This window comes from Melospiza georgiana, chromosome 3, assembly GCF_028018845.1.
Source record: "Melospiza georgiana isolate bMelGeo1 chromosome 3, bMelGeo1.pri, whole genome shotgun sequence".
In the NCBI taxonomy this organism is placed as follows: Eukaryota; Metazoa; Chordata; class Aves; order Passeriformes; family Passerellidae; genus Melospiza; species Melospiza georgiana.
The window spans coordinates 70,238,598-70,259,509 of NC_080432.1; the positions used below are offsets into that span (position 1 = coordinate 70,238,598).

General features: G+C 43.0%; 2 protein-coding genes and 1 non-coding gene across 3 annotated transcripts; 1 reads left to right on the top strand and 2 right to left on the bottom strand.

The window, feature by feature from the left end:
* Window positions 1-3,251: 3,251 nt before the first annotated feature.
* ACAT2 (acetyl-CoA acetyltransferase 2) lies at window positions 3,252-12,070 on the top strand. The gene is made up of 9 exons (XM_058020052.1): window positions 3,252-3,391; window positions 3,479-3,613; window positions 4,720-4,901; window positions 6,049-6,166; window positions 6,935-7,078; window positions 8,121-8,243; window positions 8,936-9,090; window positions 11,161-11,271; window positions 11,821-12,070. The coding sequence occupies exons 1-9, from the start codon at window positions 3,343-3,345 to the stop codon at window positions 11,986-11,988; spliced, it is 1,185 nt and encodes a 394-aa protein (XP_057876035.1). The 5' UTR covers window positions 3,252-3,342; the 3' UTR covers window positions 11,989-12,070.
* Window positions 12,071-12,256: 186 nt separating this feature from the next.
* Window positions 12,257-20,682, bottom strand: TCP1 (t-complex 1). The gene is made up of 12 exons (XM_058020051.1): window positions 20,506-20,682; window positions 18,883-18,968; window positions 18,058-18,186; window positions 17,581-17,678; window positions 17,329-17,439; window positions 16,466-16,647; window positions 15,757-15,883; window positions 15,252-15,427; window positions 14,417-14,540; window positions 13,300-13,492; window positions 12,820-12,983; window positions 12,257-12,561 (listed from the first exon to the last, which is right to left on the bottom strand). The coding sequence occupies exons 1-12, from the start codon at window positions 20,576-20,578 to the stop codon at window positions 12,345-12,347; spliced, it is 1,680 nt and encodes a 559-aa protein (XP_057876034.1). The 5' UTR covers window positions 20,579-20,682; the 3' UTR covers window positions 12,257-12,344.
* On the bottom strand, window positions 19,546-19,681 carry LOC131082174 (small nucleolar RNA SNORA29). The gene has a single exon (XR_009114330.1). It is a non-coding gene; the product is annotated as a small nucleolar RNA SNORA29 (small nucleolar RNA).
* Window positions 20,683-20,912: the final 230 nt, after the last annotated feature.

Sequence of the window (20,912 nt, forward strand, 5' to 3'; positions counted from 1 at the left end):
CTAACTTTTTGTCTATTTCTAATAAAACGGAGCCACCACTAGCAAATGAAAATGCAAAAATCCTTGAGTATTAACCAAAGGCACTTGTCCATTTGATTGTGTTCATAGCAAAGTAGTAAATAAACTTTGTGCAACTGGTACAGGTAAGATTTCTGTTCTGAATCGATTACTTCATTTCTCAGAGTTTAGTTTTCTGAGAAACGACAAAATGTACCAGCATAAGGCAGTAGTTTGTTATTGAGTATTATGCTGCTCATTAACTACATTGAATTTAAAAGCACAGCTGCCTACTCCCATTCAGAAGTGGTTTTTCTGCATTTAAATAACTTAACTTTGATCTGTACCATGCGTGTTTCATAATTATTTGCCTTTGTGTGGTTGCTACATTATTTCGCTATGTTACATGCCCCTTTTGTCCATTTGGATATCAACCCTGGACACCACCCAAGCAGAGTTAATAGAATACTGCAAACCTGATAGACATACCAGGATAAAATTCATCTCTGTTGTTTTGGGGTGCTCCAGCCTCACAGCCTGGTTTGTCACTAATGCTGAGCTGCAAAACTCTTCTGCTGTTTGGGGCTGAGAGCAAAGGTGCAGCAGGTCAGCTCGCTGGGGTGTGCTGGCCTCAAGGCCCTAAGGCTGCTTCATATTTGAACTTTTTCTGTCTGCTAGTGAACTGTGGAGAGGGAAGGGGATGAAGCCTCACTTTATGTTCCATTCAATATTTGTAAAGTTTTAAAATCAACAGAATCTTGTTCATGAGGGTTACTTCATGTGTAGTGTCAGTTGTGGACTGTGAACACCTGCTGACATTTAATCTGAGCTCATCTCACATTATTGACTTTGTATTTCCATTGATGGCCTTAAGTTGTAATCAGTCAAATGTTGCATTAAGAATGACATTTTGGTATATGGTACAGTTGATAAACGTTACTTGGTGCTGCCCTCATATGTCTGTGTTACTCACTCTCTACTGAATTTTGAAAATGTGCAGGGACTATATTCAGTCATGCAGGTTTGCTCAGGAATTGTACAATATTTTTCTAAAACAATCACTGTATTTCTTAATATCCTAGAGTCCTAACTTTTGCTTTTATGTTAGTTCTACTACTTGCTTAGTGATAGCCTTTTGAAAAGACACAAAACATGTTTTTCCCCTCCAGATTTAATCTCACATTTTTGTCAGTGTTATCGGCTGCTCTGAGTGCACAGCACCATTAAAGAACAGCAGTGCTGCATGCATGTTGCCAATTAACACATCCTTTAATGCATCATCTTAGGAGTCTGGTACATCAGTCTGCCTAAGCATTTAGCTGCCTAGATTTTCCAGCAATTTCCTTTCCTGAAGACACCTGAGGGGGATTAATCTCTTGCTGAAAGCTGGAAACCCCAAAGTAACTGAAGAACACATGGTTTTCTGCTTTGGCCTTATCCTTCACAAAGACCAAAATACCTAAAAGGAGGAATGCATTTTGAGTGTTGGAGTCCTGCAGCATGATTTAGCAGAGTTATTGGTGAAATCTAGGCCAATCTTGCTTTCCATAGCTGAAGTAGGATTTTTTCCCTGTCTCGTAATGCTATAGTTTTTTACATTTTAAAGCAAGAATAGAGGCTGATAGGAGTCAGAAGACTCCAACTCAGGGATTGTAGTGCTCCTTTTGCTCGTTGTACCCTCACAGAAAGTACAGATGCATTTTGTGGATGCAGATTTAATCTGCCAAATTCAGATTAGCCAACATGCAGGATGTGAGCACAGGTGTACTGGTGCATTCACTGCATATATAACCACATTTATGTTTGTCAGTGTTTGTCATCACATGCTGTGTGCTTTTTTTAGGACTTAATTTGTACTTTTGTTCTCTCTGTGAAAACCTACAGAATTTTACTACCTGGATAGAAAAAAAGTCTTCCAACTTCATAGCTAAGGTAGGAGCAACAGCACATTTTCTAACCATCTTCTTGGACTTCAGATGCAAATTCAATGCAGTGCTTTGGCTGGCATGTGTCTTAGGCTGGGTACCCATGAATGAGGATAGAAGGAGTAAGGACTGAAGTTCAAGGCTGTGCAATAGACCAGTTATTTCAGCCCGTGTAAATTTTTTTTAACTGTTGTTAGTTGTTACTGTTGTTAGTTGTCACTGTTGTTACTTTAACTTACTTTCTTGCTTCCTCCCTTTATTCTATCCTTTCTTCCTACAGATATCTTAATATCATTGCTTCCCACCTCGCATCTCTAGGCTTCCCACCTACATTCCCCGCAGAGAAACATTCCTGCCTGCCAGAGAAACATCCCTGCCTGCCCGTCTGGCTGTGGGTTGCGGCCACTGCTGCGGCCGCCTCCTCTCCTTCCAGCTCCTGCGTCGTTCCAGACTACCTCGCCTTTCCCCTTGCAGCATCGCTTCCCACGGAACGGCCTGGGAACAGCCCCCTGCTTGCCTCTTTCGTCAGGTCAGGCAGGAACAGCTTCTGGGCCAGCAGCGGAGCAATATAAATATAAATATAAATATAAATATAAATATAAATATAAATATAAATATAAATATAAATATAAATATAAATATAAATATAAATATAAATATAAATATAAATATATGTCAGGCTTCTGCTGAAATTAGGAAAAATATTAAAATATTTAACATATTTAAAATATTCTAATATTTTAATATTAATGTGTTAAATCATGAATTTAAATATTAAAATATTAAAAATATTAAAAGGGTGTTGGCAATCTCTGCACATCAGTTGCTGAGCAGATCAAACCAGCGATCGGCAGTTTTGTATAGTGTTACTCAGATTATTATTCTTTTCTCCCTGCTCACTCAGATCCCAAGAAAGGCCGCCATGAAATAAACAAACTGTCCTTAAAGCCACAATATGACAAGGTAGCACTTGACCCGCGCGCTTTATTTTGTAAATAAATAATCCAGCGGGAGCTGGCAGCCGGCGCTGCGCAGGCACCGGGTGTGCGAGCGGGGGGCTCGGGGAAGCGCCGGAGCCCGGCAGCCCCGGTATACCGGGCAGAGCCGCTCCTCTGTCCCGGGAAGGGAGGGGAAGGGGAAGGAAGGGAAGGGGCTGGCAAGGAATCGGCCGAGGCCGCCCCATCGATCGCCCGTGGGCGCGGCCCGACCACGCCACCGCCCGCCCGGCCCCCGCGCTGCGCTCCGGTGTCCGGCGGCGAATCCCGTGCCCGGGCTCCGTGCTGCCGCCCCGCCCCGGCGGCGAGGGGCGGGACCGCCGCCGACTCCGCTTTCGCTCCGGCCCGGCCGCCGCTCCGCTCGGGCTCCCGCTGCTCCGTTCCGCTCCGTGCCCACCGCTGCCGCTGCCGCCGCCGCCGCCGCCATGAGCGCGGATCCCGTCGTGTTCGTGTCGGCCGCCAGGACCGCCGTGGGTGAGAGGCGGCGGCGGGCGGCGGAGGGTCGCGGCGGGGCCGGGCGGGTGTCCCGGGGCTGAGCTCTCCCCCTGTGTCCCCATCCAGGCTCCTTCAACGGCGGGCTGTCGTCGCTGCCCGCGCACGAGCTGGGCGCCGCCGCCATCCGGGAGGTGCTGCGCCGCGCCGAGCTGGCCCCCGAGGAGGTGTCCGAGGTGATCCTGGGGCAGGTCCTCACCGCAGGTACAGGACAGCGTCCCTTCGGGGCTGTCCCATGGGAACGGCTCCGGCTTCACCTTCCAGGGCCGTATGCCTTGCCATTGGGAGCACGGTTCCTTAACAAAGGACTTGGCTGCTTCTCCCCACACTCTGGGTGATCGAAAGGATGGGTTTTTGGAAGGGAGGTGTTGTGGGGAATAGTTCGGGTTTTTTTAAATCTCTGAAGTAGCCAACAGTGTGCGTGTGAATGTCAGTGTCTTTTCTTTGTTACAGCATCCTTCTCACCTTGCTCATCTCAGCTGCTAAATTTATAATCCTAAGTAATGATAACTGAGGTTTTAAGAGCTAGGCCTGCATTTGTGTTAGTCTGCAGGACTGACCTGCAAGATCTTGTGATGCAACTTGTTTGGAGACAAATATTTTGATTTAATGAAAATGTAACTGGCAGGGAATTGTTTGTTTTGAACTTGTTCCTGCTCTTTCCAGGGTAATGTTTAATCATTAGGCAGCTTTGTATTTTAAATGTGGAGAAAGGAAATATATGTTTTTGTCTCAGATGATTCAGATTCCTCTGTATTTTCAGTTTGCTGAATGATGTGCTCTCCTTGTCCTTTTCTTTGTGTACAAAGAGCTTTGGCCTGGGGAGATGCAGATCAAGACTCTTTTCTTTGAATATAGTGCTCCTATTATCTCCATCAAGATCACAACAAAGACTGGAAGCTTTCAGGTCCATCTGTGCATAGTTATGCTTTTGGTTTCCACATGAACTTTCAGGAAAAGTTAACTGCTGGTGATGTACAGAAGATGTCGAAAAGAAACTCTTCAGAAAGTAGCAATTTAAATGATTTCTCATCCTACACATGCAACAGGCTAGGGCTGATCTGAAGTAGTGTTTCCTCTGACCTGGCATCAAAAGCAGAGCTATAGATATAGAACTATCAGTAGCAGGTATTTATTGATCAATATAAATGAGAGAGGTTATCTGTTTATGGATTACTGCTGGACACTTCTCTACCCACCAGCTAAAAGTAGGAGCTTTTAATTTTTGTGGAGTCGGGGTATTGTGACCAGTGACAAGGTGGATTTGTGTTTTAAGAGCAGCCAAAAGCACAATGCTCCTGTTCCCACAGGTGCTGGCCAGAACCCCGTGCGGCAGGCCAGCGTGGCTGCGGGAATCCCGTACTCCGTGCCCGCCTGGAGCTGCCAGATGATCTGTGGGTCGGGCCTGAAGGCTGTGTGTCTGGCTGCTCAGTCCATACTGATGGGAGACTCCAGCATCGTGGTGGCAGGGGGCATGGAGAGCATGAGCAAGGTAAAGCAGAGGGTTAGACTGGCATTGTGCTCTCGTGCTGGGAGCAGAGAGCCCCGTGGTGAGACCCTGGGTCTCCAGGCTGGCACCTGGAGCCAGATCAGAAGGGTCGCTGTGCTTGTGAATGAACTTACACATGCAACAGTAGCACACTTCTTTTGAAAAAAGACTTCATATTGTAGCTACTGAAAAGGTGCCCTACAAACACACACTGCATTTAAAATTCCATTTTTATTTCCATCTAGCCCTGTTGTGGTGAATGATTTTTGTTGTCATCTCACTATAGGGGTTCCATGCTGTTGTCTCCTTACCACAGAAGTTTCACGCCTTCTTGGTGTTTCTCGTGGACAGCTCCTCAGAGCACTGACTCTTTCTTCTTCACAAAGCAGCCAACTGACTCCAGCTCCCTTCTCAACCAGCCACCCCACTCTTATAGCACTCTGCTTCTCATTGGTTACAGCTGTGGCCTGTTAAAGTCAGGCCTGTTCCTAATCTTTTCTAATTGGCCCAGCTGCAACTCCTTAGGGGTATGATTACTCTCTACACTATCTTTATTTCCTTATATTCTATCCCTCTATAGATTTTCCTGTGACATATCACAATAAACAGGATTTTTGTATTGTTAGAAGCCCAGAGAAGGAATAACTGAAAATGTTATTGCTTGTCAAGAAATTAGAGCTTGGAAAGAAGTTTTATTTCAAGGTGTTCATCCCAAGGCTGTGTTCAGGAATGGGTCTGAGCTGGTGATCTGATTCCCAAGAAACAGATGACCTCTTCTGCCAGGGCTCAGCTGCCTGTGCTGAAAGTGATGTTAACATTCCCTGGCAGCAGAGTGCAATTGGGAACTATCTGGAGGAGGCTAGTAGGATGGGAGAGCTACAGCCATGTGGCCCAGGAATGACAGATTTGGTCTGTGGAGAGGCAGCAGCACTTGCAGTGTGGTGGTCTGCTACCAGGGGAATGCACAGGCCAAATGGCACGCCAGCTGGCAGCCTCTGGAGGGACAGGGAGAGCAGGCAGCTGGAGAGACTGCCAGGGTTTGGGATGGGTACCTCCAGCCAGCCGGCAGGAGTCTGTCTCTGCAATGGTCTGTCTGAATTGTGTACTGGAGATGTGAACATCTCACTCCTTTCAAAATATGCTTTTGCAGGCTCCTCACGTCATTCACATGCGAGCTGGGGTCAGAATGGGAGAGGCTTCCTTGCAGGACACCATAATCTTTGATGGCCTTACAGATGCTTTTTACCAGTATCATATGGGCATAACAGGTAAGTGATGACAGTCCATAAAATGAAATAGTCAACTGGAAGAATTCACTGACGAAATTTCAGAAACCTGAAGTTACAAATAACATGTTTCAAGCTGTCCTTATGTTGTAGTCATGAAAAAGAAAGAAAGAAATACATAATATTGAAAGGCGTTGAAGGCATTTTTCATTTTGTTTGTAAAGCTGCTGCTTTGGGTTTTTCTTCTGTCTGAGCTAATCTCTCTGCATCTTTTCTACATCTGAGAAATTTAATGTCAGAAAAAATATAAATAAAATAATCCCTGTATGTGACTGGAGCATTCAGCAGCACAGGTTTACAGTGGGGGGCAGTTACGTAAAGTGCCCTGTGGATATGCTTGGTTCTGCAGCTTCAGGTTATTGCACCCTGGCTGGGATGGTCAGCCAACTGCATTTCCAGACCCTGCTTGTGAAACAGAGTGACTGCAGAAGGGTTCCCTTTCCTGAAGTGGCTGTAGAGAGATCTGAGCATAGTACTTCAGAGAAGCAATAAACTACAAAAGCTTGTTTGCATTTGTTTTTAATTTAATAATATCATCTGGGAGGTGATTCCACACGGAACTTTTTACCCTCAAGTGAAAATACAGTAGAAAGTAATGAATAAACAAAACGAGGAAATTGGAATGAAAAGGGTTCAACAAACTCAGCTGCTTGCTACAGCAAACATTAATGACTACCTTTGTGCTTACAATTTTGCAACTTAAAATTTTGGCATTTCCTGATGGCAGTTTGCATTTTATTCCTGTTTCAGCTGAAAATGTGGCCAAGAAGTGGCAAGTCAGCAGAGGGGAGCAAGACCAACTTGCTGTACAGTCACAAAACAGGGCAGAGGCAGCACAGAAAGCTGGCTATTTTACAAAAGAAATTGTTCCTGTTCTTGTACCTTCTAAAAAAGGTAGGTGTGAATGGATAACGAGAGCTGATTTTAAGGAAAAAATCTGTTTTCTGCTATGGCTCCTGTAATCAGTAGATGCTTTCCCACTTACACAGCCTTTTTGTAAGCAAGTGGCCTGTTGCTCTCTTTTTCAGCTTTCAGTGGTTATATTTTAAATAAGAGAGAAGCAATGCAAATTTGGAATATCTCAGTGTAGCTTTCTGCAAATAGTAATAGTGTGTTTATTGGAGATAGAATAACAACCTAGACAAAGCACTGACTTAACATAGGCTTAGATATGGTACCAAAATCAGTGGTTTTCATTTTCTTAAGATTCCTGCTGCACCAAACTTAAAACAGTCATATTGATCTGGCAAACCTTGCCCACCTAGTAAAATACAGATTGACAATAATTAGGGTTACTAGTTAATTATGTAGTCAGGTTGCATATAATGGGTATGCTTCTCTTTAAATTTGTGAGGGATAGACCTATTACAATGCCTGAACTAAGGTCTTTCTTGAGCAGGGGAATTGCCCAGCTCCTTGTGAGGTAGATGCAAAAACTGAATTTTCCAAAAAGAAATCAAGAATCAGTTCTTCAACAATTCCATTGAACAGACCTTGCAGAAAAAGTCCTGGCTTTAGGCTGTCTACAAACTATTTCATGATAACAGTTTAGATTATCATATTCATTGACATTTGACTATTCTTTGTACCAAGATTACCAGAAGTATCATTTGAAATATAGCCTTCTGCTGAAAGAGAAGGCAATAGGTTAGGAACAGCAAGAACAATACTGACTTTTGCATAACTAGACAGCTTTTTAGCTGCTAGTGTTTGTCTTAGGAACCCTGAGCTGTCTGCCCTGCTAGAAGGAGCTGGAGGGTTACAGCTGCTTGTTAAACTGCCCTGAGTCAGCAGCTGTCTCCAGTGTAAGAATGCCTTGTTGGTTGAAAGGAATATGGTGTATATTCCCACTCAGCATGTTGTTTTTGCTGTCTTTCTGTTTGAGATGTGTTTGTGTGATTAGACACTCTTGTGAGCATAATGCTCTGTTTTGCAGGTCCTATAGAAGTTAAAATAGATGAACACCCTCGACATGGGAGCAGCCTGGAAACAATGTCAAAGTTAAAGCCCTGTTTCCTGACAGATGGAACTGGGACAGTAACAGCAGCTAATGCTTCAGGTTGGTCCACCTGGCTTAAATGACATGGAGAAGAGCTGTAGCTGTTTGTGGCTGAAGGCAGGGTCTCTGTGAGGGGTGTGGCTGCTGTGTGTTCCCTGCTTTGCAGGAAATGGCAATGTGTTTGCCAACATGGGTAGAACTCCATTTTAGATGTAGTGGGGGATTTCTTTAGAGAGTTGTATTTTGTTTCCTTGTTTTCTATGAAACAATACAAGAGTTTGGACAGTAACAGCAATATTTGATAGGCTGGAAGGACTATTTCCTTTTAAAACTGTGTAGGGGTTTCTGACACTGCAGGTTTGGACAGTGGAAAACTTAAAGATTCATGTTTGAAAATGTTACTCCTGTGGGACTGCCACAAGCAGCTTTTAAACATCTTCCTGTGTCTTTATGCTGCTCCTTCCAAAGCCTGCCAAACAAGTCTGATGTACTTATTTTTCAGATTTTGCTTTGATTCTTCCACCTGCTGTTTTCCAAATAGAATCACAAACATGTCACATTTACAGCGATATAGTTTCAAGTGTTTGTGGCAGAGAACAGACTTAGCTGGTATGAGCAGTACTGACCTAAACCAGTAAATTATTTGTGATTTTTGTTTTGTCTAGATTGTGATTTTATGCAAGCAGGAGAAAGTGGTACAGTAAAAGCCATAAAGTCCAACAAATAGATACAAGCTGTTTGTTATTCCACAGGTTTAAATGATGGAGCTGCAGCTGTTCTTCTAATGAAGAAATCAGAAGCTGCTAAGAGAGGTCTTATGCCTTTGGCTCGGATTGTATCTTGGGCTCAGACAGGTATAGATCCATCTATTATGGGAGTAGGGCCCATTTCAGCAATAAGGAAAGCTGTAAGTAATCATTTATCTATGTATCCATGATGCTAAAACTCTTGGTTTTAATTGCTTTTTGTTTTCTGACCATGTTTTGGTTTTGACCTGTTCTAAAGAAAATTTAGTAGGAAAAAAGTAAACTATGTGAAAAGCAGACTGAAAATAGTGTAGTATATAAGATTAGGAATCCTAGTGCTACTAGGCTAGCACCTGCATGTTGGATAAAGAAAACCCAAATGCATATGTGTATAAATGGACTTCAGAACATAAACTAGTCAGGTTTGTGGAAAGGTACCTAGATAACCAAGGAGGCTAAAGATCAAATGTCAGGGATGCTGTAACTAACCTAATTCAGTGATATGGTTCTCATGCTGTGTGTGGCCAGGTTAATTTTCAGATCATTGCCTGAATGTATTTGCAATAGTACAACACTGAGGGAAGGGCCACTGAGTGCCATCTGCATTAGCAAATGGGACAGTGCCCTTTGTGTTTCAGTTTGGTCTGCAAAATGCTTGCAGCTTACAAACTGGATTCCTTTCAGGTGTAACTAAACAGGAAGGTGTATTCCAAAACCACATCTAACGTGCTCAGAGCATTACTGAGCCACTGATGTGCTCAGTGCTCAGTCCACAGGACAAGGTTCTCAGTGCCTGAGGGAGCAGCCCTGCTGGTACCACACTGCTTGCTAATGCATCCATAACCCATAGCAGCCTCACATGATTATTTGTTAAAGCTTAGCTATGAAAGTGAGCATGGAAAGAGCTAAGAACAGATTTGCTTCAATGTTCCTTATTTTTTTCATACTGTGTAAAGGTCTTATTTTGTTCACCTCTGTAATGTCCTGGTGATGTGGAGGTATGACCTGAACTCACCCAAGCTCTGTGGCTTTTGACAAGAAAATCAGAACTATAATGCTAAAGCTTCTTTGTACCAGATCTCAAAGCATTCTTTCAAATGAAGGATGCAGTGGCTGCATATACAATACAGTTTTAGTATAAACTGTGGGACAGACAAGCAGTACCTATAACTGTACACATACTATGAGAAAGGGCACACTGCTTCATAGAGCACGGTCCTAATAACACCAAGGCTGTGGCTTAAATCCCTTCATAGGCCATTTATTTAAGAGTTGGACTTGATGATCCTCATGGGTCCCTTCCAACACAGAATATCCTGTGATTCGGCAACTAAACTTTGTAGTGTGTGTTACCAAATGTTCAGACCCCCCATGTATTATCACTTCAGAATTTTAGAGTAGCACTTTATAGTAAGAGAATGACTATGTTATACATTAAGTGTTACAATAACAATTGTGTATCTTAAGTTTTCACAGAAGAATGGGATACTCCATACTGTCTATTTTATCTATAGAAAAAGGCTCTCCTCCTTGACTACAGTCTCAGAGGTGCACCAGTCTGGCCAGCCTAGGTTGTGAAACATCAGTAGTGATGATTATGCTGATAAAGTATTGCTGTTAGAAACAAAGCGAGTGGAAGTAAAAATGTACACAAGTGAAACATGCCTACGCCTGTACCAGAGTAGGCAATTGCATCACAGGTTTCTCAAGTGAAAACATGAGCCAAACCATCTTCAAAAATAGTCACCTGTGAAAAGCTTAAAGTGCCAGCTTTCAATGTAAAGGCAGGAGAGACTGGACAAATCAGATGTGGCACTGATCACTAATGGTTGACACCGTACTATGTCCTGTTTATTACAAAGTCTCCCTAATGGAGTCAGACTATGTCCTAAAAAGTTGCTTTTGATCTCTTAAAGCCTGCTTCTGAATGCAGTGTTTGTTGTAGGAAGGGCACCAGATACAGTTTGATTCTCACAATTGCACCACCACTGCTACTACGTATAAAATCAGTCAAGATTTTTATGAGCAGCCCGCATTATTGTACTGACTTGTACTGACTTGTCTGACACTGTGGTCTTCAAGAATTCTGTCATCAACACTGTCTATAAAAAATTGTTTTCCTTCAACTTTACAAAGCTTCAAACCACACAATTTACATCTTATGAAAAGCTTCCTCTGGTGCTGAGGAAGAGCTAAAAGATAATAAGGTCTTATTTGCACTGTTTTCTCAGATTGACAAAGCTGGCTGGACTCTGGAACAAGTTGACCTGTTTGAAATTAATGAAGCCTTTGCGTCACTATCTGTTGCAATTTCAAAAGAACTGAAAGTAAACCCAGAAAAGGTAATGATTTGTAGGCTGGCATTAGCTTACCTCCTGTAATTCAAACTTGTCACATTCTGTGCATGTGGATTGTAAAGAGGAGTACAGCTCTCTTGCAATCCCTTTGGTATAAGCAAATAGGTGGGAGCCCTAGCAGGCATTTCCTCACACTGCTCAGTCCACTGGCTTTGCTAGCAGTGTCCCAGCTGAACAACTTCCAGGGTTGCTGCAGTGGATTTTTATGCAAATATAGGCAACTGCTCAAACATAATTCAGAATTTGAAACTGCTGCCTCAGGTATTATTTCAGTGATGGCAAAAAGCATGGGTATTATTCTCCCCTCCCTAAATTCACCTCTTTTCTTCAGAGCGAAGACTGCACCCTTGCAGAAGAAATACTGATTATTACCAGCTGTTGCACTCATATGCACTTTCTTGCATGAAGTGAGGTTTGGGATTTCAAGCTCACAAATAATTAAGGGCTAGATCCCAGTGAAGTAATATATGTTGAAAATCAGCTAAGCCAGTTAAATGTTCTTGACTGTCTATGTTGGCTTTTTTTTCCTTTTAGATCAACATACAAGGTGGAGCTATTGCTCTTGGCCACCCTCTGGGCGCCTCCGGCTGTCGCATCCTTGTAACTCTCCTCTATGCATTGGAACGAACTGGTGGAAAACGTGGCGTTGCTGCTCTCTGCATAGGAGGAGGAATGGGAATAGCCATGTGTGTTGAGAGATAAATGCGAGGGAATGAATGAACAGCTAGTATGAACTAGCTTTGAAGCATTTTACTAATAAACTTCTAATAACATTTTAACAGCTCACATTTTGTTTGTTTTGCCTAAATGTAAGTAAGCTTACACCATTACTTTTTGACACTCAAGCACTGATTTGACAAAGAGGTCAGTGGTTACTGCAGGCACACTAGTTGTTAACACACTCTAGAGCCTAAATTCTCACTGCAAGGACCAAGCTTGCTTTCAGAAATTAAGTTTGTTCACAAGAAAATAGCAGCAACATTCAACCACTTGTTTTATTAACATTTTAGTTATAAGAGTGGGAAGTGTAAGTGAAACAAACATAAATAAAGCCTAAGTTATTCTTCAAGTGCTCCAGACTGAACTGCATCCTCATAGCACCCTCCTTTCTCTTCTTTAGTTTCAGGGTGCAGTTTAATAAGATCATCAATTCGAAGAATAGTAATTGCAGCTTCTGTTGCAAACTTGAGGCTCTTAGTTTTGACCATGGTTGGTTCAAAGACACCAGCTTGCTTATTATCACGAGGTTTTCCATTGATCAAGTCAAGACCAATCCTGGAAAGAAGGAATGCTGTCAGATGGAGAGGGAGAAACAGCAGAAATACAGCTGGGAGTATGCTGGGTAGCTACTGCTTCATTACAGCAATACATACACACAACTGAAGGGCAGGGGAAAAGGAGTTCACTGATAACATACATACATTTATTTTTTTTACTATGCAAATCATGGTTCAGTAAACTGGGACAACAATTTTCCATGTAGGTCACCAACCCACATCACTTGTACCAGCCCTCTACCAGACAGATACTTGCCATTTCAGATTTTTGCGATCTGGGTTAACTTGAGCCTCATTGTGGAATGCTCTCAACTTTGCAACAAGATCTGTGGCATCCTGAGCAGCATTTACTGCCAATGTATTTGGAATTACTAAGAGGGATCTTGCAAATTCTGCTATTGCAAGTTGTTCACGTGATCCCTAGAAAGAGGAAAAAAGTTTTTAAACCGATACTACAACAAGAGAGGAAAAAATAGAGCCACGATCAAGAACAGCACTAACAGGTAGGGGTTTTCACATGCAAAACCTGTGTTTGGGTCAAAAAAACCATAGAATCTAATTGTGAGAGAAAGAATTAACTAATATCCTCCATTTTAAAGAACCATCTTAGATTCTGTAAGGTGATTATGTTTTCATGAACCACAGAAATGATTTCTAGTAGATGAAAATAAACGCCTGGAGATTCATGGTGCAAGTCTAACACATACACAACATTGCTGCTTTCTGCAAGACTTACCATGCTGGTTGCATAATTTTCAAGATATATTGAGAGTGCTGCCTCTACAGCACCACCACCTGGGACAACAGACTTGGATTCCAAAACCCTTTTGACAACACAGAGAGCATCATGTATAGATCGCTCCATTTCATCACACATGAAGTCATTGGCTCCTCTCAAGATAATTGATGCTGAAGTACGAGCCTTTGTACTAAAAAGAAAAGGAATCAGAAGTCAGCTGTGTTGGATGGAACCTAGATTAAAATTCTTCTTGGTAATTTTTTTCTTCTAAAGCCAAGTTCAGTTCAGCCTCATTATTTCAACATTTAAAATAAAATCTTAACATTGTTATGTCCCTTGCAGGATACATACATTGTAACTTAGTCACCATTTTAAAGTCTAACATGCATGGATCTAGTTTGAATTTTAATCTTTTAAAGAAAGACTCAAAGTGACATGACAAGATGTTTCCCCATCAAAGAGGGGAAAGCATACTTAGATAGTAAGAAAGATCCCTTTTGGACAGCCCTCAAGTAAATTAATGACTGCCAATGTTACAGAAAAGGCTGTCACATGTAGCTGACACACAAGTGCCATGGGGAGAGTGTCATTCATGCTCAAATGACACCACAGGAACATGAACACCCAGAAGGGATACTGAAGCAGCGGGAAAGTTATCATCCAAAGTATGTTCTTGTTAAATGAATTGATATTTAAGTCTTCAGGTACCTGACAGCAGTGACAGCAGCAGAAGTGAACACTGTCTTTCACAACAAATGGAAAGATTTAGCTCACACTTCCTTATTCAAATGAAATTACTCAGATGGCACCTATTTCCCTTTACCATCTCTAAAGGGAAGCCAGTTTAGAAATATTTGTTTATTAACAAAAATTTAAGTAAAAACTGCCTAGCAATCTGATTGTCTCATTTACTGTAGTTCACAAAACTTATCCAGCTCCAGCAAAAGATATTAAATACTGATACTTTCACCTCTAATTTGCACTGGATTTCTGTATAACTATTTTCCTATGTGTATAACTACTCCAACCACTCAGACAGCATCAAGTAAATAAATGCAATTATATCTCAAACTTAGCAGAGAACAAAACTGAGTATTTTTAAAAGGATCCTTACTTCTTGATTAAAATCAGCTCATCATCACAGATTCTCTCTTGAATCACTTCCTCAGCCTGTCCCAGCATTAATGCCTCAAAACTCTCCTCACCTTCAAGGTTTGCAAGGGTTGAACATATGGTTGCTTTAACAAACAAACAAACAAAAAAGTGAAGTTAACATTCAATTCCTGCACATCACCCTTTGCCCACTTCCCAGAATACGTGTACAGAAACAAAAGCAGAAATAAAAGCTGCGTTGAATAGATTTTTCTTAAACAACATTTCTAGTTCTCAGGCAGCAATTCAGTAGTTCTAACTGATAAACTGCTCCTTTTGTTCAACTTTTACAGCACTTCTTTTTTCACAGCCAGTACAAGTTCCCATGCTTTACCACAATGAAAAAGTTTTCTCCCAAATTTAAGAAGTGACAGATAAAAATATGTACAGGACCAGAATTTTTTTAAAGTATGATTTAGTGATTTAGGAGTTCTTTATTGATTTTGAACTATCTAAACAATGTACTTAACTGTCTAAACAGAGGCTTATGAATGCAAGCATAGTAAAGACTTCTAAACAAACACAGATTATGGCTCCTATTTCCACAAAAGGCCAGTCTTCACAGTGCCAGGCAGCTTCTTCTCCTCCCACAGTAACAATCAAGTTTTACAATACTACTACTTTGACAAAGGTCACTTAAAAGCAACAGTAAAGCTAAAAAGAAGTGGCTCAACTTTACTCATCCTGACCTTGAAGGTTAACAAGTTGTGTTTTAAAAATGAGTTAAGAAATACCTTAACAACAGCTACTACTTTGAAGAATAAATTTATAAACCAGTTATTCTTACACAGACATACCTCCTGATGCCTTAGCAATCCGCTTAAGGTCCTTTTTGACGACTCTTCGTACTGCCATAGCTCCAGCATCAACAAAGTATTTCAGACACATATCATCAATACCTCCAGTGGTGAGAATCACATTGGCACCAGTGGCCAGAATCTTCTGGATTCTTTCTTTGGTAATATCTGACTCTCTGCAAAGATTAGTGCCAAAGTTATAAAAAGGTATTAAAAATGTAACATCACATCTTGTCAGCCAACTTCCTGAAACCTTAATGCAGAGCTCTGCAAGAATGGACCAATGCACAAACATACTTGCATTTCTTGAAAACTGACTTAATACTAGTTCTGCCTCCACAAGTGAAGGCTTTTTACATTACTATTTGGTATTGGTGGGAAATGTTGGCATTCAAAACATTTTTTACCTCTTGCACTCAGCCAAAATTAGATTGAGCCACCTCAACTGGAGACCAAATCAAGCCTGTGAAACCCCACTGCCTCAGTTACTCAAGCTTCCACACACCTCTGCCTTATCTGGTCCAGCTTCTCAGGGTCTGAGATAACAACCTGAACACCAAGCTTCATTTTTGCTTTCTGCAGGCTGAAGTCAAGGCATGCAATCTTTGCATTAACTATTCTCTTGGTCATACCTGATGAGGAAAAATAAGCAAGAAGAATTTTGTCAAATTGATTTAACAGAACATCAAATCAGCATTAGAGATTAAAATTAGCATTATTTTCACATTTCAAATTCCTACTGTTTGCTTCTCCACCTTCAGTTCTGCCCTACTACAGAAAAATGCCAATTGGGACTTTCCTGTGTTACCTTTTTACATACCCTGTCCCCAAAATGTGCATGACCATGACAATCTGACCTATTGGTCTCACATCCTCTAAGTCACCTAATCACAGCACAGCTCTGCTAAATGAACAGCTCCCCACAAACCTGGCAGTGGCTCCCTATAAGGGAAGCATTTAAGTTCCACCAGACCACAATGCTACCTTGCTGACACTGATCCAGGGAAACTACACCAACACTTTGTGGATCACTGCTAGCTGGCACGCTCTAGTCTAAGAAACACTGGGGAAGTGCAGTATTTTGTATTCCTGTTTAATTGTTCTGGAACTGAAAACCCACATGATTTGCAATGAACACAGCCAGTAAGGAGAGCGATGCTGAAAGATGGAGAGGACTGAGGTGAGATGGAGGATTTCTGGAAGCCTGTCCTTACCCTGAGAGCCCACGACGCAGTTGAGCGCGTAGCCGTTGACGAGAATGCTCTCCTTCTGGCTGCGGCCGTGGGCCTTCAGAACATTGACCGAGTTGATGGGGTACCGAGCCTGACCCTTCTGGTCTGTGTATTTAACTGCCAGGGCAGCATCCACCACCATGTTAGCAAAGAAATCACCATCACTGACAGGCTGTTAAGGTTAGAACTGAAGCAGGAAACTAGCATTATGCTTAAGGGGAAAAAAAACCCCAAAACAAACCATGAACAGAAATAACTGACAGTGCCAAAACTAAGTTTCCAGAAAAGAGCTTCAGAAAGGCATGTAAGTGCTAGCTCTCCTTACCACTCTCTTAAAATAAAAGAGTAATTCTAAAAGCTGAAACACTGGTTGGAAATTATGACAGACTAGTATGAAACCTGCATTTTACGTACCTTTTGTTGCTAAAGAAAAATGCGTATCCTATGGTCAGTCTGCACAAAAGGTAAAAATGCAGGTTCTTCTGGGCCCATGGAGTAAAATTCACTTTTCTTTCCTCTGATTCACTCCCAGGTACTTCTGTAACACATTCTTCTATTCACAAAACTCTGTATCTAGTCTCCCTAATAAGCAAAGCAATTGTTAGGGAACAATACCCTTTAAAAGCTATCATGACGGGCCAACCCAAATTTAAATAAACTGCAAAGAGTTTGAACATGCTTTCCTATGCAAGGTCACAATACCTGTAAAATGCCTGTTATAAACACAACAGCTTCAATACTGTGTCATGTTCATAAGAACTGCTGCCAAGGATACTCTAGCCCAGCTACTGAAACTCCCTAATCAACCACTCGCACTTCACTCACTTGATCAATTTAAAGGATACACTCCTATGATTTTCGAGGACATTGATGTTTTAGCAGCATTAATTAGGCACTCCCTGCCCAACTCATCTGTGTTAATAACAAGATTTTCATTGATGTAGCGAACAGCTTCCCTGTAAAATAAAGACAAATACACTAGTAAAGAACCACTCCCATAAAAACCCAAAACCTGCAACAAACCACCATATTGGCACCAACAAGTCTGTATTAATGCAGTCACAAAATGCTGAAATTCAACTGTATCAGATTCTTACTTGCAGGCAAGTCTGTATCCACCGATAATGGAGGTAGGATGAATTTTCTGTTTCACCAGCTCATCTGCATTTTTGAGAAGTTCTGCAGCAATGATTACCTGTTTGAAATACAAACACTAAATAGGTGCATTCCACATAAGCAAAGTAACTACCTTGTGCAACACAGACCTAAAACCAGTTTCTGATGTGAGGTGAGAGCTACCTAATTCCAACCCCCACCAGGCTATCTAAAGTCTCAGGCAAGTTTTCAACACTCAGTATCCTTGTTCATATTTCAGTTCTTTCAGTTGTTAAAAACTCAAAACCTAAATTCAGCCTCTATGACCAACCTCCAATATAGGAAAAATCAATAATGAAACAGAAGTGAGCAAATTCCCTTCTGAAGCATCACTTGGTATATGGAAACCATCATCTACGGAAAACACCAAATCTAAACACTGACTTTTGATATATCTGCCTGTAAAACTTGCTACCTACCACTGAGGTGGTCCCATCACCAACTTCTTTGTCCTGCAGGTCTGCCAGCTCACAAAGGACTTTTGCAGCAGGATGTTCCACTTCCAGCAGCTTCAGAATGGTCGCACCATCATTAGTAATGGTCACGTCCTAATTTTCAGAAATCAAATGTGCATATGAGGTATATTTCTATAACACTTTCACTGTTGCACTTCATAATGCTCATACAGAAAGAAATTAATTATTCTTTGCAATTGCCCATAAAATAACTATTTATAACAAAACTTTCCTGCTTCTTTTTATTGTGGAGTCCCATCCTAGCAACAGAAATGTTACCAGTGCAGAATCTGCCCTTTCTTTTGATCAGAAAAGCCTTATGGTACAGAAATTCATTGAACATTTTGCAAATACTGGATAAGCAGTCATGCAATGACTTCCCTCCAACAGTATTTTATTACATCAGCCTGGAAAATGACAAATTTTCTTCAACTGCTCGAAATATTTCAAAATACAAAATACTGCTTAAAAGTTTATTATGAATTACTTGAATTATGTCAGCACCTGTCAAACCTGACTTAAATGGTGAAACTGTCTTTTTGCAATCTGATCCATATTTTAAATGGTTACAAAGACTTATCTACATAAATTAAATAACTGTAACACATACATTACCACAATAGATGAAACTAAAATGATGTAACACACAATAGCCAATTTTACCACAGTTCTACTTTTCTCAGGAAAAAACAGGCACATGCACATTAGGCACATAAAGCACACTAAGTGGGAGCACTTTTACACAGGAATACAAGCCCTCCTGACACTTGCTAAAGTAACATTACTTACCCCAATATCATCCACCAACATCTTATCCAGACCAACTGGCCCTAGAGAACTCTTCACAATATTGGCAATAGCAGATGCAGCAGTAACTGAACACATGAAAGAAGTAAAGAAAAAAAAGTTTTATCTTCCCAGCTTTAAGATGATTCTCAGGTTTGTAAGGAACAGTGCCAAGAACCAAGAGATCAGGAATTTGACAACAAGTGATCTAATCTAGCATTACATTTTAGGCTATCTAACCTGAGGCCTCACTTTACTTTGCTAGGCTTGCTGCTACTAAAAAAAATACAATCTGCACCAAACCTCACTCTTCCCTCCTGGCTGGTTTAGCTGACTAACCAGAAAAAGAATGGTTTCTCTGCTGTCTCGGTAAGATGGAGGACAGGACTGAGGTCAGAGGAGCAGTGGTGTTAGATCAGGAGGGGTTGGTAGAAGTGCTGCTTTTGGCTGCAGGAAGCTGTACAACAAGACTTCACTCTCACTTAGTCCTCAGTTCTGGGCAGACAGAGAACAACGGCATCACCACACATCAATCAGTAAAACATCCTCTGGTCCTTATCAGGCCTATGACTGAAACAAAACATTTACTTCTGCAACTAAGTCACCGAAAAGTGACTTTTCAGTCACTACTAAAACAACACAAAGCCTCTAAAACACTGACTTGTTTAAAGGTTGTTCTGCCATCTTCATATAGGAAAAAGATACAATCAACCTTTTCCTTCAGACCATGGCAAGTTTTTCTCTATCCCACAAGCATAGCCACTTATTCTGGAAATTGAAAAAGTGGTAGTTAAATGGGAACAGTTATAACTCAAGAGACCTTAACACAACACAACAATTTATTCTGCTTAGGCGGATTAACGTCAGCTTTCTCGATAAAAGAACCAAAGGTGCCATTATCACGTGGAATCTCACTCGTGAATTAAAGCAAGGCTCGTATATTTTCAGTAGTTGCCTAAAGTACTATCAGAGCTACAGGAAAGGATCTCAGTTCGATCGGGAAGCAAGTTTTGGCTTCTTCCTTTGTCTTTTGTCTACTGAGAATCTGAGATCGGTCCCGGAATTTGCAGCCTTCCCCCAGGACTTGGGGTTCAATCCTGAGCAAAAAACGCGTTTGAGAAATGCAGTCACAGACACGCAATCCGAGGGTGATCCCCACTTTCCAAATCAGTTTATTTATTCCTTGTGCTAGGCGGCAGGGACCCTGCCCAGCTGCCCCTTCCCCTGCAGAATTCCCCGCAGGCCTTGCAGGCTCAGGCCCTCCGCGGCCGGGACGGGGCAGAGAGGCCCCCGTGCAGCAGCCGCAGCCTCAGCCGCCCCGGCCCGGCGTTCGCCGCTTCCAAGGGACGGAGGGGGACGCGGGGCCGCCACTCAGACTCCTGGAAGCGGCGCGGGATGGCGTGCGCGCCTCTGCCGCCTGCCTCCCTCCGTCTGCTCCCTCCCTGCAGGCAGCAGCGGCCCGGGACGGCAGGAATCTCTCGAGAGGAGCGGCAGTTCCCGGGCAGAGCGGGGCGGGTGAGCACATGGCAGGGGTGGCCATGGCCGCGCCATGTTCGCTCCCTGCTGCCCCTCCCTTCCCCCCCCCCCCCCGCTCCCCCGGCCCTCGCCGGGGCGCCCTGCCCTTACCGTTTTGCGTGCGGACCGTGTCGCCGCTGGTCCGCTCGCCGAACACGGCCAGGGGCCCCTCCATCGCGGACATCTTGCCGCCCGGGCGCGGCGCCACACGCACAGGGAAGGGACGGGAGGGCGCGGAGAGGCGGGATGGCCGGGGCAGCGCGAGGCACGCTGGGAACGCGCCCCGCTGCTCGCGGGGGCGGTGGGGCGGGGCACGCCCCGCGGGGGGCGGGGCCGCAGCCCGAGCCTGCCCAATCCCGGGGCGCGGCGCCGCCCGGCCTCGAGCCGCGATTGGCGGGCGCCGCTGAACAAAGAAGCCGTGAGACGGGGCGGGGCCGGGGCGCTTCCACGGGCTTCTAGAAGGTGTCGCGGGCCGGGGCGCGCAGGCGCTGGGAGCGCTGCTGGTGGTGGGGCAAGGG